The sequence below is a fragment of the Vanessa atalanta genome, chromosome 7 (genome assembly GCF_905147765.1).
Source record: "Vanessa atalanta chromosome 7, ilVanAtal1.2, whole genome shotgun sequence".
Lineage (NCBI taxonomy): Eukaryota > Metazoa > Arthropoda > Insecta > Lepidoptera > Nymphalidae > Vanessa > Vanessa atalanta.
In genome coordinates, this window is record NC_061877.1 from 10427450 (window position 1) to 10450535 (window position 23086).

Here is a 23086-nt window from a genome sequence, read left to right on the forward strand (position 1 = left end):
AAGTTAAATAGTCCTTTCTGAAATTTATTTATAACTACATAAAATATCATTTCTTCTTATAACTTGGGGTAATATATTGTTGCCTAAGGTCTGACTTGGCTAGTTCTCATATACGAATTATAGTATAGCCTTCGTAAGTTCTAAGCCTGTTACAAATGAATTATAAACACAAATTAAGCACGCAAATATTGAATGGTACTTGTCTGGATATGAACTCGCAATATCTGGTTAAGGTTCATGTTTTCTAGTGACTGGACCATCGCAGCTCTTAATGTACGTTAATACTAACTAAGCAATACTGAGCTGTCCTCCATTCTTCTTAGATGTTCTGAGTTATAATTTGTTATTCTAAACACAAACTACAATTTGTGCTTATAAACATATAAGAACTAGCCAATGAACAAGCTATCCGTATATGTTTGGTACGTGTAAAATTAGGATTTAAACTATTTTTATTACTGATAATGTATCTTACAAAACGGTCCGATTTTCAGGCGTGTATTTAATTAAATTTAGTTTTCTAATGAAATGAAAATGCGTTTTCAAAACAAATAATTTACATCTTCGATTTTTAAATTGAAATTTCTTGAAAAACTAACATAATCGTAACAAAATATTGATTTCGTTCCGCCAAAGCTATTGACTTTGTAACGTGATCAAAGAAGTTTAATACGCGAGTTCGTTGGAAGTCCACTATGAATTTATGCATAATCCTGTTATGCATAAATTCGAATCGGTGTAATAATATTTATTTAACGATATCTCCTAGGAATACTTCGTCTTGTATTTAAGCAAATATAGACGTTAGATTTCAAAGTTTATCTTTAGATTTAAATGTATTCGTAAGCACGTGTGATCTTATTTATGGATTCATATGAACGTTATGCTAAAATTTGTGTTATGAATAATTTGCTTAGATGGTAATGTTATTACTGTATGTCATTAATATGAGTTGGTTAATCAGAGTAATATATTTTTATTATTGATGTAAAGTATGTTTAAATATTTTTGCAAATTAATGCTTTATTGTAGTTTAAAAAATGGCTAATCGTCTTATACCTATAAGTAGTTATCTCAGCTCAACATTGAAACAGTAAAAATTGTAACCATTCCTAACATTAACTGTAACATTAAGAATGTGCTGTCAACCTTGGTACCTGTTGATGACGATGTTATGTACCTTGTATAAGTAATTACTAATTAAGTAGTAACTAGTAATTACTTGAGCCGACATGGCCCAGTGGTTAGAATTAGTTATTATATTTCAAAACAAAAAAGATAATGTTATCATTTAAAGCAGGAATTCCCAAAGTGGTCTGAAAAACCAATGTGGTTTTTGAGGGGTCGACATAAACGAAAACTGATTTTGGGGACCGACGAGGTCTAAAAAACGATCTCCACTAATTAAAATTCTCATTTGTAACTTTCAAGATACTGTATATTGTCTTACATTTTCCAAATTGTTACAATTTGATTTAATTATTATTAATTACACATGATATTTAATGAATTTGCTGTCTATTTATTTTGTTAAATTTTGAGGAGAAAATTCAAGTTTACAAACTTAACCGACCGAAAAGTTTTAAATATAGATAAGTATTTGGTATTGATTTTAAGGTAATTTGTCTGAGTCTGATGTATCAGTTAATTTAGGAAAAGGGATCTCGTGCTGGTGGAAAATAGTTTGGGAATCCCTGATTCAAAGTTTTATTAAATGGACTGGACAAAGTGGATCTTTGATGATATAATACATTTGCAGATAAGAATGAATTTTCTAATTTACTTTACGATATGACTATACCAACAATAATTGACATTCATTGAATGGTATTTGATTTTAGGATACTGATTAGGTTAATTGACCAAGTTAAATAGATTCAAAGGCTATAATCGCTTAATAGGAAATGAGCTCATTGAAATCGTGATATATTTTGTTCATTCTATTGTATGATTAAATGATATTTTACTTTCTGGATAAATGGTGTTTATCCGAAACTAGGCTTTATTTGAAATAGAATGGAATTGAAAATTCATTGTATTTAATTAAACTACCTAAGTTATTTAACCGCTGGGAAATAATGTCAAGTGAAAATTCCTCAATAAATAGGTGAATGGATTATATTTATGGTTTACACGCCAGCTGGGCATAAAACGTATCATTCATGGAATTGAAAAATATAATTGCCTTTAACATTCTTCAGACGACTCCGCATTGATTGGTCATAATGTCATACCGATACGTTACGTAGTTTCTCTAAAAAAATGTCATTTATATTGATATTAATACTTATATTTTTTCGAATAACACATATCATTACTCAATTTACGAATACACGTGTCGTAACTGGTAGTGACAGCTGAACGTGGCGTCCGGAGTAAGCTAGATAAAATAATTGCGAGACGTAACTGCATAGCTTTTCAAATATGTGTCACGAGCAGGAATTAACTAGCGACCTTGATGCAGATGCAGGTACGGTGTACGATTGCGCCAGACAGTCGCCTGATGATACTAAAAGAAAAATAAAAAAATATTATTTATCCAGTGACTCGTCTTGTCTAGATGAGGTTTAAGCTATAATAAAATCAATAATAGTTTAGTAAATGCAACTCGATCTTTCTACTTTACACACTGGGAATATTTATTGAATGATTAGACCCATTGTCCCTTTGTTAGACTTTTCTATGTGCAGAATTAATTGATATTATTAATTAATTGCTCACAATTGTTAAAAAAAAAAGAACAACGAACATACATAAGTATTGCATTAACTAAATGTAACTTATAATCGCTAAATTGTTTGAAGATATTCTATTTAAATGAATATATAATTTTATTTTCAAAGATACTGTTTTAGTTGATTCAGAATGTTGCCAGTATTGTTGCCGAGAAAAGGATAAAAATCTTTTATTTAAGATTTTCAATATACGAGTAAATGAATAGAAATTTTTGTTTAATATAAGTTTAATTCTTGTTTTTTAAATTATTTTTATTTGATAATATTTATCAAAACCTTTTCAGATATAATTAGTCATTACAATAAAACCTCTATATTATATACTAGTCATTTATTAATATAGAAGATTGTTGGTTTTGATACACTTTAAGACGATAAGTGCCCGAGTATGAAATGTTATAAAAGTTTTTAAATTATAACAAAAAAAAACTGACACAATTTAATTCATACACAATTACATAGTAACGCAATGCTAAATTTTAACTAAATGAGTGCTTTAAAATTGTCAGAAACTTTTTAAGCCACCACGAATTATGAGTAATTGTCCTTTTTTAATTTTTTAAAAGCTGAGATTGCCCTGCTTTGTTAGGGTACGTGAATTTTATTCGCAGATACTGTTTTCACATTTGTTTTTATAATTCATTTCGTACTCGACCGTCAACGAAAATTTCGTGAGGATACTTGGTTTTGGATGAAAATATGCCGCATATGTACCCACCAATCCGCATTGGAGAAGCGAGGTGGTATATATAAAATTCTCAAGTGGAGAGAAGGCCAGCTGGGATACATTAACACTCTGTTACTATAATTTGAGGAATGATATATACAAATTGAACAATTGACTCCTAAATTTGTACAAAAAAGGGATTAATTTAACTTTTTTCTCGGAAACGATGTTGTTATGGTTGAACCCCGATATTCATATGTTTGTCATTTTCAATTTATTTGCAAACTTCCCGAGTTATTGACTTGTTTTCAACAAGTTAGATAACTTCCATAATATCCCTGTGGAGTCTCGGCAGCACAATACGTATGAGATGTGCCTCCGAGTGCTTTTCCGTTAACTTTTTATGAGGATACAATTTTTAGATTCATCCCTGGGGAGCCTTTTCGTTTTCTGAAATTAAATTTATTTTGTGTTATGCGTCAAAAGATGGAAAGACAACATTAATTTGTTTGCAGACTATACAGTGCAAACTCGACTGGGTAGGTACCACTCACTCATATATTCAACCATCGAACAATGCTCAGTGTGTGTATTTTTGTGTTCTGGTTTGAAGCGTGAGCCAACTCATATACAGAAACAACATCTTGGTTCCTAAGGTTGGTGGCCCGTTGATGTTGTAAGGAATGATTAATATTCCTTAGGGCGCCCAATGACTACAGTAACCACTTACCATTTAATATAAAAAAATATTATAAATAAAAGTGTTATTTATTATATGAAAAATCATAAATGATTAGGAAATAATAGAACTATATTTATTTCACTCACGATAGCTCAATATGGCACAGCTTATGTCTTATCTCTCAGGCGAAGGACGTCCACTGCTGAACATAGGCCTCCTCCAAAGATCACCACAACGACCGGTCTTGTGCAGCGCGCAACCAGCGGCTTCCCGCGTTTTTCACAAGGTCGTCGGACCACCTCGTGAGGGGAATTGCTCACATATATTTCCTGCTAAGAAGAATATTAAAAAAATACTTTTATGAGGGCAGGATATATAATATATACTGTAAAAGTATAATTAGTCATTACTGCTAACACCCTTACGGACATCCAATTACTTTTATTTTAAGCGAAGAATATTGCGCGGTGAGTCAAGGTCGCATCTAAGCGTGACGTATCCGTATGTTATCGTTTTGGAAAACATCCCTAACGATATAATTTTTTTTTTACCATAATTAACAAAAATATAAAGTACACATGAAATTATCTTATTGTTTAAAATAACAATAATTTCACAATGAAATGTGTAATAGTTACACGTAAATTTTTTTTTTATTGTTACCTACATTATTAACAGTGATTCGTTGTTTCGAAGTCGTTACTGCACGTACATCGAGATTTTCGTTTCTTACCATTTGTATAGAAGTCATTTCAGTTTAAAAATCAGTTTACATCATCGGTTATCACGTATATTATGTTAAGCATCTATTCTTTAAAATGTTGGGCAAGTTCTTTGAACACGTAAATATTCGTTATAACAATACCGAGTTAAGAAGTTTGTCAAAACGTAGCTAGTTGTCTTAAGTTGACGTATAAACGTGACTTTTACGGTATTTCGAAGTTAGTCAAGTAAAGAAAAACGGATATCGCAAATGATATATGTTACATATATTAAATTTAAAAGAACGTACTTTATTTAATGATTCCATTAGATTTATATAAAAGAGGATTTATTATACATAATATAAAAACATAATTACGTATCTACATTTAGTTATATAGTAGTCGTAAAACACATCAATATAAAACACGTCTGAATTGTTAGTTTTAGTCAAAAATATATTAAAAGACGAGGAATTTTACGTATTTCTGCGACAAAGTGCAATCTGTATGGTAATACGCACGTGTATATGTAGCGTATAAAAACTCGAAAGCACTTTCCGCCTTCCCTTTGAACTGAATGCTTAAATAGGTCGAAAGAGAATCAGAAAGAAAAGGGGAGTTATTCAAATGGTGTTTGATAAAGAAATAAGCTAACTGTTATTATGATTTAAACAGTATATGACTTACTAGCGACTCGCCCCGGTTTCGCACGGCATGGTTAAAATATTAAAATATATTAATATAAACATGATTGTTTAAACGTGGTCTAGTGGATGTTGTAATGGCGATTGGAGCTCTGTGTCTGACATCTAAATAATTTGAGTGTATAAGACACAGACTATATATAATAGAGACAATTGAATTAACGATCAAGATTTCTAATCGACTAAAACTAATATTATTTACTCGGATTGTCTGTGTTTCGTTTGTCAATTTTAATACGGGAATAGCATGTATATGTTTTGGATTCTTGTTAATAATAACAATGAAAGTCGTAAAATTTAACCTAAGTCTGTGATTATTTGAAAATATCTTGATATTAGGATACAAAAAAGAGCTGTACCCTGTAAATTGAAAAATCAAGAGAGCCTTGACAAAGATTATTTTCCTTAAGTAATAACGATTCACCAGAGTCCGTGTTGTCCGTGTTGTCTTTTATTTTCGTTAAGTTTATTTCCAGGCAGCACATCACAATCGAAATTTAAAATGATTTCAATTTTAATTAACCTTTGAGTTCTTTTTTCGTGAATTATTTAATGATTTGCTGACAACATTTACAATATTGGGTGCCAGTTATTCTTCAAGGAGTATGATTAAGATGAATGATTGGCCCGAGATTTTTCTTGATAATAATTAATTTGCTATGAATTGCAAGGACTTACTAAGTTCTTGATATGATGTCCTATCAAGTGATTGAGGTATAATTTAAATAGAAGTTTGACATTTGAATAGAGTTTCATTATAGACAGATTCAAGGGTAACCTTTACTATTACATCGTCCCTTAGAAACCGTCAACGGATCACAAGGAACGCCCTGAGGGTCACGAGGCTAAATCACTCACCCGGGTGTACATATAACCTCTTGTCAAATATAATTTAAATGACAATACAGGTTAGGAATAATTTTATCGTTATTTATCAAACGCTTCGAACACTTTGTAACATTATGTCCTATTGAAGTAATTCAATTAAAATATAACAATAACGCTCTGGTTGACTTTGAAATGACGTCGTAAAAATGTTTTCGCTGGAGATTATCGATATACTTGTGACATTGCACTTGGTAGATTTAATAGAAATTTACTCGTATAGTGCCTTAAATGACTTTGTGATTTTATTACTATGTCTTTATCAGTATTATAGATTTTGTTAAACAATACACTATATATGATTATTAAGCTTTCCGTCGCTTCTGTCGGCATGTATGTTTGCTCTGGTATAGGGATTCTGGGTTTCTATCCGTGATAAAGTTAGTTACAAATAAACTGACATTCATTTACTATTGAAGTTGATTATACGAGCCTGTGAAGTGATTCTCTTATATCCAAAGACGTCTTGTTGATAAGAATACTTTATTATTTTACAACACTTTTCTATTGTGGTGTATTTCATGTGAGGAAACTTCATAAAATAAATCAGTGGTGATCCATGGGGTCTTTAAAATTACACGAAACATAAAACATGTTCTAGAAACTAAAGTTCTTAATATTAATCTTAAGCAACTCTTTTAATTTAACTTACAGTTTTCTAAGAGCGAAGAAACATAAACGTTCAGCTTATCTTCTTAGAAACTTTAAAGCGAATCAAAGTAAAACGTTTTTGCATTAGAACCACTGACTTTTATTATCCTTCGCCTTGAACAGACTTAGGTCGGTCGCACACCGGATGCGTAACGCGGCTAAATCAAATTATATGGAAATTTAGTTGCCGATGTTTTACTTCAATGTAGAAAGTAGATGGAATTTCCGCGCAACTTCGTCGAGTTGCGTTGCGCTTTACATCCGGTGGACATTTAGCTTTTGTAATAAAATTTGCTAAATTTTCTTAAAATAGCCTTGTGAAACTTTAGTCTTGATTAATTTATTTCCGACGACGTACAATTCAAAAGAGGTTAAACAAATTGATCCATATTTTTAATTTTTACTAGCAAATCAGTCAATCAGGTTTGCTGCGAACGTGACATTATTTCAAATTTTTTTTTTCTTTTTATTTTTTTCGTCCTATAATCACTGGGAAAAAAATCGGCCTATGCCATTGATATATAAGATATTTGAATTTGTTAATTTTGTAACAATAATTATTTTGACATAGATATTTTTAAATTTGCCTGTTTGCCTAACTTTGTGGCTCACTCACCTTTCAAACCGGAACACAACAATATTAAGTACTGTTGTTTGGCGGTAGAACATCCAAGGAGTGGTACCTATCCAGACGGGCTTGCTCAAAGACCTATCACCAAGTAAAAAGTAAACTATACGTATAAAAACTAATAAACAAGTCCACGATAAACGCGATAGCGGAAACACATTCCATTTTATTCGTTCAATGAATCTAAAGATACCCTTATTGAAATATCCGCTCGATTGAGTACAACTTCAACTACCAATGGCGAGCCGTTGCGTTTGCCAGTGATTTAGACTCATGTCCCTACTCACGCTACTTTCATAAGTATAACGTCGATCCGGAATTGATAAATGGTCTCTGGCTAGAGGTACGTGCGTTAATGCTTTGGTGAACAAATGTTTTCCGTGGAATACATATTTTAAGGGTCCCAAGTCGTGTACGTTACGGTTAAGCAGAAACTTTGTACAATATAGTTTATTAATATTCATATAATATATCATCATTAAGAATATTGTAGTGACCGAGATGGCCCAGTGGTTAGAACGCGTGCACCTTAACCGATGATTTCGGGTTCAAACCCAGGCAGGCACCACTGAATTTTCATGTGCTTAATTTGTGTTTATAATTCATCTCGTGCTCGGCGGTGAAAGAAAACATCGTGAGGAAACCTGCATGTGTCTAATTTCAACGAAATTCTGCCACATGTGTATTCCGCCAACCCGCATTGGAGCAGCGTGGTGGAATATGTTCCGAACCTTCTCCTCAAAGGGAGAGGAGGCCTTGGCCCAGCAGTAGGAAAACTAGTACTAAATAAAAGAAAATATATTTTAGTTTGCCAGTCGCGCTTTACAAGAGAACGCTATATTACGTCAAAACTATAACAATTCCACGAAAACTTTACATCTTATAATATTATAAACGAGAAAGTTTCGTTGGGTAGATGTTTGTTCAATCACGCCAGACCGGCTGAACGGATCTAAGAGAAGATAGATTATGGTCTGGAATAGCATATAGGCACTTTTTATCGCTAACACTTGCAACCCACGTCGTGATTCTTGACAATATTTCTGTAAAACGCTAGTTGAGAGTTCACCAGACACTAGCTATTAAAAAATTCTATCGTTGTTTATGGGTTTTATTTAATTATAAATTTAAACTTCTATCAAAATATGTCTGTGTTGGTAATCCTATTTGTTTGAATAATACACGTATGGAATGAGTATCTAGTTATAAAAATAAAGTATTTTGGGGTAGGCCACGAAAAAAGACAACCCGCTTTTATATGAGCTCCTGTTAATTCTCTCACCTAACCTTCATAGCATGATATAATCAATCAAAAACAGGACCATTGAAGAAATATTGGTAATATTAACATCTGTACTATGACTACACCTTCAGAGACTTTTTTATCTGCGTTTGCCTTCAGATTCAAGTTGAACTCCTATCGAAGCAATACAACCAGATGGAGATGCGAAGCAGAAGGATGCTTTTGTTGCACGGAATTGCCGAGACGAAAAAGATAATTTACTAATGGTAGTTTAATAAACGGCATTAATGCCGGCGATAAGGTCACTGCTCTCGACATAAGCCCCGAGCTAACCTATACTCTGTGATGTAATGCTGCGAAATAAATAAAGTATTACTATTGAACGAAATTCTGCCACATGTGTATCCACCAACCCGCATTGGAATATAATATGTCTCAAATTTAAAGCGAGTGAAACTGAGAATAGATTTATAATTAATTACTTATATAACAACCTGATAAGGTTCAGTAGTTTTTTCACTTATAAATTACAAAAAAAGGTTCATAAGTATTTTACTACCTTCTATGGAATCCCTTATTCTAATTCAAATCTCGTAGGTATATACGGGTAATAATTTGTGCCAGTTATAAATAGATTGGAATATCATAAATTTAAATTCTTGGCTACAGGATTGTTGATCTAGTAGTAATCTCGAGGGTCTAAGAGAGGAAGTTCACCGTTTCTATGCAAGTATCGTGTAATCGATGGCTCTCAACGGGGTACCTGTTTGATCACACTTATTGTTGGACGTCCGTTTCCTTAGAACTAAGATGTAATGTAAAAAAGAATAAAGATAATAACCAAAAATCGCAACGGAAAGCCATTCGTCTAGTTAAGAGACTCTACTTTAGAGGACTTTAGAAATTTTGGCGGATATATACGCGAAGGTACTGGTAGATCTTTGTATTTCCTCTATTAGGACGACGAAAGCACATCCCCTCTGAGGGCGTTCGAGGCGATAAAGCGGGAGAACACTGGAGCGCTCAAGTGATGTGGCGTCTGTGTGTTGTGAAGAACGATACGCGCTTAAATGCGTCGTTGAGCTAACACAGTAACAGCCTGTACATTTCCCACTGCTAGGCTAAGGCCTCCTCTCCCTTTGAGGAGAAGGCTTGGAGCATTTTCTATTCCAATGCGGGTTGGTGGATACACATGTGGCAGAATTTCGTTGAAGTTAGGCAAATGCAGGTTTCACGATGTCTTCCTTCACCGCCGAGCACGAGATGAATTATAAACATAAATAAAGCAGATGAAAATTCAGTAGTGCTAGCCTGAGTTTGGACCCGTATACATTGGTTAAGATGCACGCGCTCTAACCACTGGGCCATCTCGACTCGTAGATCTAACGGGCCAATTTTATTGTTTTGCTTTTAAGGAATTCCCAGTAGAATTTGCTAGATTGCCAAATCGCGACGGCTATTGCGGAATCGTTAAATTACCACAAATTTTCTTGCTATACGTTTTGTTCTATAATTTGCCGATTAGATAATGATATACACAAACAAAGTTCTAATAATTATATTATTTGCAATCTATAACCTAGGAGCCAAGGAATCTTTGAGGTATAAATTTAAAGAAATTAAGATATTGACTGTTGCTTCTCAATATATATTCTGTAATGTTTTGTATGTACGGAAAAATATTAATGTTTTTTATGAGAAAATGTGATTCTCATAACGTTGGTACAAGGAACAAACACAATCTTGTTACTCCTGTTACTCGACTGCATAGAGTCAGTAACTCTTTTGTGGGGCAATGTATACGCTTCTACAACAGGATCCCAGAAAGCGTTCAAAATGCTTCTGTTGCGAAATTTAAAAAAATTGTTAAGCAACGCTTGTGTGCGAAAGGTTATACAATTAGTGAGTTTATGTTTGATAGCACACCTTGGGAATGAAACGATCGCCTCCTGGCTGTTTCTACTCATATACAATTATGTATATAATTAATTTGACGTAAAAAAAAAAAGTCCCGCTGAGTTTCTTTCGCCGGTTCTTCTCAGGTCAGGGTGTTTTCTTTTTCCGAACCGGTGGTAGTGTTTAACTTGACAATCAATAAGAAAGTGTAATACTTCTATATTGAATAAAGGAATTTGAGTTTGAGTTTGAGATTGAATTATATATGTTATATACTATGAATATAAACAATTAACTAAGATATATTATTTAATTCTTAGTTATTAATATTAGAAGTATTTAGGATGATTGTAAAAACGCTTAAAAATGGCGTGGGTTGATAGATAACTGCGCGGTACGGGTAGAGAGATCGCTTATATTGGATCACTGTGATTGATTATAATATTTTTGGTTAAGCAAAAACATACTGCGGTTTCGTGAAATTATTTTAACGAAAAACATTTATAACGTGCGTGCGAAGGCGGGTCGATTGCTATTTATAAGTCATATTGATTATACGAGCATGACTCGGAAATGTCTTACTTTAAAGTAGCATTAATCATAGTGTTGTATAAAAGAACGCAGGACTTGTCATACAATATTATGTATGTTTTTTTTCAATTAACGTGTATAAGCTGTAAAAGAGAACAGACTACATTTTTCATCGTTAGTTTTAAGTACTGGATGACATGACTAATTGGATTATACGAATGCATGCAATTCTATATATTAATTGGGATTTCGGTTACTATAATCCACTTCTAGGTAGTACAACTACAGGTATATCTTAGTTTCCCTAGGTTGGCTATGTATTGGCAAGATAACGGATGGTTAATATTTTTTTCCACTGCCAACCATTGGCTAATTGTATTTAAATATAAAAGGTATCTATAGGATACGAGAAGATTCTGAATACATTTCCAAATTCCTTTTAAATGCCCATTAGGTAAAGCTCCGCAAGACCTCCGTAACCCGTTGGGGCTCAGACGCTTATCTTAGAGGATCTGATACAAGCTCATACCTCACGAGGCGTGAATGCTGCTTAAGATCTTTAATCGATTGTTTGACCTTTCCGAAATTCCGAGGTCGGGTCAAGTAAAGAATTTCTGAATTGGGCGTAAAATGAATTTTTCCCAAGTGAGCCGTCGTTCTTATGAGTATTTTAGATTAGGTCCCGGATAGCAATAGAATAAATAATTTACTTCTACTTGTTTGGAACAATTGTTTTTTTTATGATGAAGTTCCAATCTAATTAAAAGTTGTCTATGAGAGAAACTCTTTGAATAAACGAAATCGTGCTGCGATTACGTATATGTAAAAACAATATTGTTCAATTTTGAAACGTTAACAAATTGATACGTTTAGTATATCTCTGCGTAACAAAAACACCAAAATCAGTTAATCATAGTATTGCAACCATGCAATTATACAAAAATATATATCAAATAAACTACATCAATGTAAATGTAATGGAACTATGAAAGATCACTGAGTATATTTATATAAAACTGAAAATTCAAAAGGACATTAATTTAAAATTAGGTGGAAAAAGATGTTTTACTAATAAAATGTGCGGGGAGCGGGTAACGGTGACAGGGGGGAAACCTCGGTAACGGTAACAGGAGTGAAACCTCGGTAACGGTGACAGGAGTAAAACCTCGGTAACGGTACCAGGAGTGTGGAACCTCGGTATGATAGAAGTGTTGTTCCTTTTGTGTCAGAAGGTTGCTCTAAAAATCTACCTTGAAATATTACTCACTTATACAATCTACTTAAAAAATGACAGTATAATTCAGTTTCACTGCACGTCAGTCCAAATATCGATAATAAGGTTACCGTCAACAGCGGCAAAATGCTTTCCGTTCATATTTTAACTGATACGGACAAGACTGTAATATGGTTAGGAAGAGATAGACTACTAATAATTTTTGAGAGAATTATATTACATCATTTTAAAAAAACATGTAGAATATTTTTTTTTAAATTTCGAAGAGAAATATTTTGTAGTTGTCGTTGCTGTTATATTTGTAAAATCTGATTTAGTGTACAAATTTGATATTTTATTGAAATATCACATTGATCACATTGAAATTTCATTTTCAGAGCCATCGTAATTGAACTTCTCCTAACATAACATATCATCATCTATCTAACATAAAATAGGCTAGGCTTTTTGTTCTAGAAGTCCTTCTGTAAATAAATGTCACAAAGCTGTGCAATCTCTATTGTGTCTATTCTATAGACGAGGTTGCACAGAGGCTTAGAGCTTATTCAAACGCACTTTCCACTTCAGATACGTGTTCATCTTCTTTCCGTCCAGAGTTCAAACCAAAGGTTGGACCGATAAAAAGTTATTGAGTTTTGGAGTGTGATAGTTGGAAGTGTTTACCCGTGCCTCGGAAAGTACGTTAAATCGTTCGATCTGCGCTTGATCCCTTTTCAGTCATGACAGATTTACCGTTCCATTGAATTATGAGAATGGAAAGTGCACCTGTTTTTGCGGGTACAATACAACATGTCCTGCAGATCTTTGTGGTCTCTCTTGAGTTTAGTCGCCGTGATGAAAGTCGGTCAATACAACGTCATCATTAAGCAAGTCCTATACAATTGTGTGTAAATATAATATTGAAATATAATGAAGTCAGTATAAGTACTTTGTTTCCGTCGTCGGATCTTGTAGATCTGATCCCTCCTGTAATCTTATCAAATGGTTTCCAATGTTAAATTTTGTGATAATTTAAGTTCCCGTGACAAATGATAGGTGCGCCGGGGACAATTCATCACTTTAATATATGATCATAGAATATGAATGACTATATCACAATGGGTGGGGTTTAACCTCCTTTCGATATATAATTATAACATAACATTACCGCCAAGGGAAATTTGAAAATAATTATATGTATTTATAATTTACATATATAACATGGATAATAATTCTTTTGGGTTATTTTCCGGGATATTTCTACCGATTCTCAAGGGATGTATAAATTTGACGAAAAATATTGACCCCTAAGGATAGGAATTGAATAACAGGGGATTCGGATATTCTTTAAATGATGCTGGCTCATTTGATAATGCCTTTATGTAATGTATGAACTTAAGGCTATTAACTGTTTGCAATTGAAAATTACATATTTTTTTCAAGAAAAAATACTAATTGCTTACTGTCGGCTATGTTATTTATAAAACTAAAATCTTATTTAAATACATTTTATTAAAATATTGTCGCCTTATTTTCATTAATATTTGAAATTCGAAATTAAATATTTAAAAGATTGTTAATTATTCGCGATTAAAGAACTTTGCCGTCAATGTCAACTTAGATTTTATTTAATGTTAAATACTTTGACTTATGCTGAAATCGAGAGATCGATCGATCTTAGTCGAATGGTCGCTGTCACAACTATAAATGTAAGTCTTATTGACATGTGTATTATAATTATTATGTACGTACGTAAATAAAGACGTGATTGCCATTTAATTAATGCCATTTAATAATGCGGTTTTTCCGAATCGATACGACTTGGGAACCATCAAGAAAAGAGCGTATTCCTTCCTTAAAGGTCGACAACGCATATGCAAGTCCCCCGGTGCTGCAGATGCCCATGGTATGGATGCGGTGGTAGTCACTTTCCATCAGGTGAGCCTTCTGCTCGTTTGCCACCTATCACATAAAAAAAAATCATTTAGCAATATTTCTTTAATTTTCTAACGCACACCGACAACAATTCGACTACGTTTTCACAAAATTTTATATACATTCGTAACGTTTTGTTCAGTGTTTACAAATCATTTACAGGTACATAATAAATATGAACAATACTGAATGTTTTAACGAGCAATATTATGGTTAAAATTATAACCAAATACAATTTAAATATTTTATTGTGATTTGTAAATATTTAAAGCTTCAGAGTAAGATATTATTATTCTGCGTAAAGGTTATAGACCCGAGATGGCCCAGTGGTTAGAACGTGTGCATCTTAACCGATGATTTCGGGTTCAACCTCAGGCAAGCACCACTGAATTTTCATGTGCTTAATTTGTGTTTATAATTCATCTCGTGCTCGGTGGTGAAGGAAAACATAGTGAGGAAAACTGCATGTTTCTAATTTCAACAAAATTGTGCCATATTTGTATCCACTAACCCGCATTGGAGCAGCGTGGTATATGCTTCAAACCTTCTCCTCAAAAGGAGAGGAATCCTTAGCTCAGCATTGGAAAATTGACAGGCTGTTCAAATCAAATCAAATCAAAAAATACTTTATTCAAGTAGGCTTTACAAGCACTTTTGAATCGTCATTTAACAAACTATTTAAAGTAAAGCTACCACCAACGTTCTACCACCACTTTTGTTAACGTTGTTGTATGTTTTAAAGGTTATGCGTGTATTCACTTTTTATTTTAATACTTTATATTTTGTGTAAATTAATAATAATTTTTAAGTGTGATAAGTAAGTGCTTGTAAAATTATTAATAAAACATTTTGATTTTATTTCTCTACCAGTTTTAATTCCTGATTATTGATTTTTAAACGATCAAATTATTTGATAAAAGTTTACGAGTTATTTCTGGTAGATGAAATATTAAAGTCGTCGTCGCTTAAAGTATTTGGGTCCTTAGGTATGGAGATTCGAATGGCATTTTTTTTAAATGGTAAATTCTAATAAATAATTTATAAATGCTGATCTAAATATTTTCGAAATGCACGGACATTCTTATAATATCTTTTTCCTTTAAGTAAAGCGGTTCATAAACATAGCTAGTAAGTAAAGCGTAGTATTGTATTCCTCATAAATGTTTAACTATCGAATTTTGTAACCAAAATTTATTAACCCGATACAAAATAAAAGAAATAGGAGTACAATATGTATGTAATTAATTTAATTTAATATATAATTTGAATGAAAATCATTCAAGTTTTATTTTACGTCATTCATTCATTTTACGGCAATATTATTTATGACTATGAGGAATGATAAAAATTTTATTATGAAACAAAATATATCGAAGTCGTAACTATATTTTACTTGGCTGTCTTCCAATTGGCACTTAACGTTTGTATGTTCGTCTGATCGTTTGTGTGAAATCTTTCAATTGATACGTGATTGGCAAGATGTTATTATACGCAAAGCGAGCCGGTTTTCCTTTTGGAACTCTGTTATGGTAACATATATATTAAATAATATAAATGGAAGGATTACAAATAGGTGACTCAGTTGAGGTAAGACTTGCTGAGTCTTATCTTTACAAGTTATTTTAAATGACATAAAACAATAGACGTATTAATACTTATATTAACAAAAAGGATATGTATTAAGTGTAAATATTGTATTTTATAATTATTTCGACAACGGTGGAAAATATCTAAATATCTGTACAAGTTATAGTGTTCAAGTAATTGAGACACACAGGTGCATCCTCTATTATATGACTCACATCACGGTTTGGAAATTTAACACGATCTTAGTGAGGACAAGCGGCTTTACGAGGTATTCAAGGCACGAGAAAATATTCTAACTCCGAGCTGACTTAATTTATTTTTAAAGAAAAGCGGAAAAAATGTCATTCTTGGTATAAATCATTATCAGCAAATACGTTAAGCGAATTTTTCGTTACTTAGTATCGAAATTACGTAAGCTGTTTCCAATTGAAGTTCGATTGAAATTTCAAATTGCAGGTTTTACCAGATTAATATTAATGAAAAATAATTCCATACTGACAACAAAAAGGCGATATAGATAATGAACCTCTTATAAAGTTATGTAAATAATAAACTCGATAAATATGTCAGTTAATTTTAAGAAGTATTTTGACAAAATAAGAGAAAAACTGTTCTTTATACGAAATTTTATTTTAAAACAAAATAGCTTTATCGAATGTATTGAAAGTATTATCAGACATTTAGTATGCTATTAGACGTCAGATGAAATTGTTTTACGTCGATAACATTACTTCGGCTCAAGATACGTGAGATGAAAGAAATATTTACAAACATATAGAAATACAAATGCACACAGATATTTCTAAAAATCACCGAACTCTAAATAACTGCAAACGTAAATATTTATCAAAACTTAGACTAACCACATGATCTAAGTGGGGAGTTTAACACATCAACAATATCTTTCAGATTTTTGGTTGTAGATTTTAAAAGATTGAATCTTCATAAATATTTGTGTTATATGTTTTACTTAAACAAAGCATGTGTGTCTAAAAATTTGTTATTCGATTCAACATCGAAGGTCGTATTTGTATATTTTGAATGATCTCGATGAATGATATTTTTAAGGACTAAATTAGACAGCGCGAAGAATCAGCTTGATGCTGATTCTAAATAAATAATCTTGTCTCATTTTAATCTAAATTACAAAGTTATCGTTTCGAATTAATTACTGTAATATTTTATTAATACTTAGTTAGTTAATTATACTTTACTTAATGGTGCTTTGAGCAAGCCCGTCTGGCTAGGTACCACTCAGTCACAGGAAGGGTTAAAATTTGTCACAGTTCCAATGTCTAAGGACAGTGATGACCACTTACCATTTATTACACTTATTTGTCCATCCACCTACCTATGCTATTAAAATATAATTATATATACAAGAAATGAGGGGAGAAATGACTACACTCTAAGCTCTACGCTTTTTTATTAAGGGGTGGATATAAGTCGTTGCTCAAGTTACCGATAATTATGCTCCGCGCAGATCTCACGTGTTTGCGGAGAAAAGTGTCGCAGGTGTGTTCAGTACAACGTTTCGTCCCTTACTGGTCCACTAAAGGTATATCCACGCTATAGAGATGGGCTAGTGTCTATGTGAGATACTTTTCGCGTTACAGATATAGGTATTATTCATATTAAAGCCTTATTTAAAGAAGCGAAAAATATTTGCAACAGAAAAATTCTGCAAATTCAGAGAGACTTTTGAGATCATCAATAATCTCTTCATTTATAAACTGGAGTAAGCAAATTTGGGCTAAACTCGGTTACTCTCAGCCAACGTCCGTGATAAAAGACAATTACCGAGACGATTTTTGTTATGTTCGCTCTTTTATACAAAAAAAAAACCCTTTGTATAGATAACGGCCTGTCAGTCTGACATTAAAAATATCTTTACTTTATGTTAAAAAATAATTTAATAAATTAAATTAATATGTTTTATAAATAAATTAACATTTTAGTTCATTCGTATCAAGTGATCTTTGTCTGAGCAATAACTTCGTCCAATTAAAGTCTTTGTCTTTTCAAATGAGTGCCTCGTTAACTATTCAAATTCTCGAGTGAGCATCAAAGTAAAAGTCTACAATAATTATGTGTCATAAAGTTTTTCGTATTTATTTATTTATTTTAAACGGCAGTCCTCAGTATTGTCATGTTCCAATTTGAAGGGTTAGTGAATCAGTGTAACAACAGGGACATAACATCTTAGTTCCCGAGGTTGGTGACGCATTTACGATGTAAGCAATAGTTAATATTTCTTACAGCGCCATTGTTTATGTGCGGTGGAGACCAGGTGGCCAATTTACTTGTCCGTCTACTAATATAAAAAAAAAATATGATTTCGGATTCAGTTACTATAGACAACGCACTTTTTTTTACGGAGTGTTATAACCTATTGCTATTATCATCATCATTCTCCTGCCCTTATCCCAATTTTACTTGGGGTCGGCGCAGCATGTCTTTTTCTTCCATTCTTCTCTGTCGGACGTCATCTCATAAGTAACATTATTTCTAACCATATCATCTTTCACACAATTCACCCATCGTTTCTTTGGTCGTCGCCTATCTCAATATCCATTCACATCCATTCTCAAAACCTTTCTCACAACATGGTCCTCATTCCTCCTAATAACCTATTGCTAATTACTAATAATTGTAAATTATAACAATATTCATCAAATTCATTATCTTGAAGTGGCTCTTAAAATAAAAAAGCGTAAATAATCATTTTAGCCTGCCATTATATAACAAGCTATTGTATAATACATATTTATAAATATTTATGAATATTAACAACAATTAAATTTTTGGTGTTCTAAACTATTTCACCACCGATTCGATCAAACCGATTTACAAAAATATAAGAACTAATATTCCTAATTGGAACGCCTAACGCATAGAAAATGTCTGAAAATTGAATTACAAATCAATAATTACAATTTTTAATGCGATATATACTCTTTAGTTCTGATGACATTCGTTCAATGCAATATTATTAGTTCATTTTATAAAAAATATATTTTAATGTAATTTTTCTCGTATATTTATTTTTACTAGGCAATTTTATATGACCTTTATACATTATTGTTTTTAGTTTAATCCGTTATGATACAGTGAACGTGACCATGAAGTGATTTAAAGTGACCTAGAAATTTGCTTTCCGGCATATTTTTAGGTCACTTTAAATCACTTCGCTTAAAGTCAGTTTTTTTAGTTTGTTGTAAAGGATTACGCATTAGAAATTTTCATTTTATTTAAATACCGAATTCCTTATAAATAAATGATAACACAGTTTTCCTTTTTTTTTGTCGTAATAAGCGATCATAACTTCGACCATATATTTGTTTATGTAAGTATATATTTAAATAAACAAATATTTACAAGGGAAATTCATTAACATTTCATAGCAAAAACATCCAAACAAATATTTATTTATTTAAAATAAATTTAATATTGACAGAGGTAAGTCGCCAGGAAGTAACATCGTTAATGTTTTTACCAATAACTCGTTAACCTCGAAACAGTCCATTCGCGCCAAGAATAGCGCCAACTTTAAATCAAAATTAATTATTAAGAAACACACGAACGGTATGTCTTTAAAAAATATCAATATTAGCACCTTCATAACAAGTTGCTTCCAGTCGGAAACATGACGTCTAAAGCTAACGTCATGTTCAATGTCCTCCTGGTGTTTGTGACTATTGTTCTTGGAAATGTTTTGAAATTAAGATTTAGACCAATCAAGAATGAAATAACGAAATCGCTTCGATATCCAAGAGACTCTTTGCTAAATTTTACGGAGTTGAGGGAACTGTATGGATACTCTTCGGAAGAACACAATGTGCTTACTGAGGATGGGTATATTCTAACAATATTCAGAATCAATGGAAGGAACTGCGCTCACAAATTGAAAAGAACTCCAGTTTTACTAATGCATGGTTTTCTTCAGAGCTCAGATGTCTGGCTGGACGCTGGACCTAAAGCTGGATTGGCGTATTTGATATCCGACGCGTGTTACGACTTATGGGTTGGAAACGAACGTGGCAATTACTATTCCAGACGACATAATCGCTTGGACCCTGACAAAGACCCTAAATTTTGGAAATTCTCTGTGGATGAAATTGGTTTTTATGATATACCGGCTACAATGGAATATATTTTGAAATATACGAAAGAAGACAAATTGAATTACATTGGTTATTCACAAGGCGCTAGTACGTTCTTTGTCATGTGTTCAGAGAGACCGGGTTACTGTGCTAAAGCGAACATTTTTATTGGCTTAGCGCCAGCAGCCAGACTGACTAATACAAAATCCGTGCCATTTAAAATATTATTAGAGGGACTGGGACATCTAGAAGAGGGTCTTGCTACCATAGGTATATATGAACTTTTTGCAAAGGGCTCTTTAAGTCAAGAATTCCTATCCTTCTTATGTAAATTTAGTGCAACATCTGAACTTCTTTGTGGAACCGGTATGTCTCTATTTGACTCCTTCCATCGAGGATCTATAACTAATGAAACTCTGAGGGTATTGTTTGATCACTTTCCTGCTGGTACTTCTGTGCATAACATCGCAAGATACGGTCAAAGTATTAGGTCATCCTATTTTCAAAAGTTTGATTACGGTAGTGCGCAAAATTTAAATATTTATGGGACAAAACAACCACCTCATTACAATCTAAGTGCTGTGACGGTTCCCTCGGTGGTTTTGTACGGTAACAACGATAATTTAGTTGATACAAAAGATATTTTGTGGTTGATTAAGCGGTTACCGAATATGTTGGAAAACAAACGAGTTTCAGATCCGTTGTCGAATCACTTTGATAATGCATACAGTCAGTTTACAAAAGATTTGATCTTTCCAACAATAAATAAATATTTACTAAAATACAGTCGGAAATTAAATAAAGTTTAATTATTTCTTCTTAATATCTCTCTGCCAGCTCCAGCGCCATCTCAGAAATATTTTTAAATAAGAATTCGAAACAACAATGAACAATGATTGCGTTTGTTATCAAAAGAGCTTCTAGCTAAATTTTAGCGCATGAAGAACATATCGAACGGAAAATTCGGAAGAGCATACCGTGGAAGTATGCATTTGGAAGATAATTAAATACAATCAAATGATAAGTAATAGCTCGTAAATATTCCACTGTTGGAATGTCCCGACAAATTACAGACCATGGCCTTTCCAAGAGGTCAGATTAGGTTGGATACATTGGCATATTTGATACCAAATATTTATTAAAAGTGATAATAATCTAAGTTTTATGTGTTATGAATTTTTTGTTTAAATACATCGAAATAGTGAGGAGTCAGGATGTGACATCTTATTATAATATGCAAAATACATAACAACGAATAGGTGTACATTATAATCCGGACAGCAAAAGGATTTTCGAGGATTTGTTTATACAAACAACATTAATTCATGTCCGACGAAAATGAAATCGCATGGTTTAATAAACATGAAGCTCAGTAAATGTGGTTTGGCTTTTACATTTATGATTAATTTTCAAGTTATTTACGAGGGAATGTCGCGTGGCTGAAGTAAATAGTTAATTAATATAGTTTAACAAAGTTATGCTCAGTTCGTAAGCTTATCTAAGTCTAGCGACATATTTATAACACCCTGTATCAGTGTTTACTTAGATAATAAGGAAGTTAGGTGAGTAAAGTGCAGGTGACAAGAATTTAGATGCATTATAGTTTAAAATATTATTTTACAACAAAATCAATATTATAATGTATGCATAATCGTTAACATAACATAAACATAAGCAGCCCGTAATTGTCCCACTGCTGGGATAAAGGCCTCCTCTCCCTTTGAGGAGAAGGTTTGGAGCATATTCCACCACGCTGCTCCAATGCGGGTTGGCGGAATACACATGTGGCTGAATTTCGTTGAAATTAGACACATGCAGGTTTCCTCACGATGTTTTCCTTCACCGCCGAGCACGAGATGAATTATAAACACAAATTAAGCACATGAAATTTCAGTGGTGCCTGCCTGGGTTTGAACCCGAAATCATCGGTTAAGATGCACGCGTTCTAACCACTGGGCCATCTCGGCTCGTAATAATAATCGTTAACATTTTGAAATAATTTTTGTTTTTCATTTTATATTATATGAAACGATTCAAACTTACACTACGAAAAGGGCAAACTTCGTCCGAAAAAAGCGTTTGGCGTATTTCGAACATGCTTGAAACTTACTTTCTATTACTACGGTTCGGTTTTAATGCCTCATAATTAAAAAACTTATGCCATTTTAAATTATGTATAATATGAGTTGCCATTATGAAAATTAAAATTATAAAAAAAAAAATTCTCATTGATATTACAATATCTATAATGAATACTTTATTAGCAGGTCCTCAACAATTTCAAAGTACGAATTTTTGTCAATTTTAGACTTAGAGTTTTTAATTACAGCTATAGTGACGGGTAATAGTTATTAAATTAATTGGTTAAAATATTTCAAGAAAAATTTGAAGATTAATTTGATAATTTTAAAATTACCTAAAATATTATAATCAGTTCTGCGGTTTGATACCACTACTTTAGTTTGAAAAAATCAGATTATTCATTTTTTAAATTAAAAATATATTATTATATTTTGTCGAATTAATAAAAAAAAATCTAACAAGAGTTATACATTGATTTTAATAATATTAAAACAGTTGGTGGATATGTCGTCGTCGTTTCAGTTGCGATAAAACATATGTAATTATTGATGTTACTTCAGGATAAGGGTTAAAACATCAAATGTATTCAGAGTAACGGTAAACTAGTATTTATACGACTGGCAACACTGACTTGGTTTCTTGCCAAAATACGTCCATGCTCTGAATTATTTAAACAAAACTAAATTATTTATGGAAGTTTATTTCTTTCATTTATTAAATATATATATATAATAAGCATACATAATATAAGCGATGCCGAGTTATCAAGTAAAAAGGTATTAAACGATTTTGTTCTTCATAATTGTCAATCTCTTTATTTTTTTTTTAACTTACGTCATA

General features: G+C 32.4%; 2 protein-coding genes across 2 annotated transcripts in view; both read left to right on the plus strand.

Annotated features, from left to right (window-relative positions):
• LOC125065382 (tachykinin-like peptides receptor 99D) overlaps positions 1 to 23086 on the plus strand; it is a 117991-nt gene that overhangs the window by 48998 nt on the left and 45907 nt on the right. The window lies entirely within an intron of this gene.
• LOC125065381 (gastric triacylglycerol lipase-like) lies at positions 19708 to 21002 on the plus strand. The gene has a single exon (XM_047672947.1). The coding sequence runs from the start codon at positions 19708 to 19710 to the stop codon at positions 20971 to 20973; it is 1266 nt and encodes a 421-aa protein (XP_047528903.1). The 3' UTR covers positions 20974 to 21002.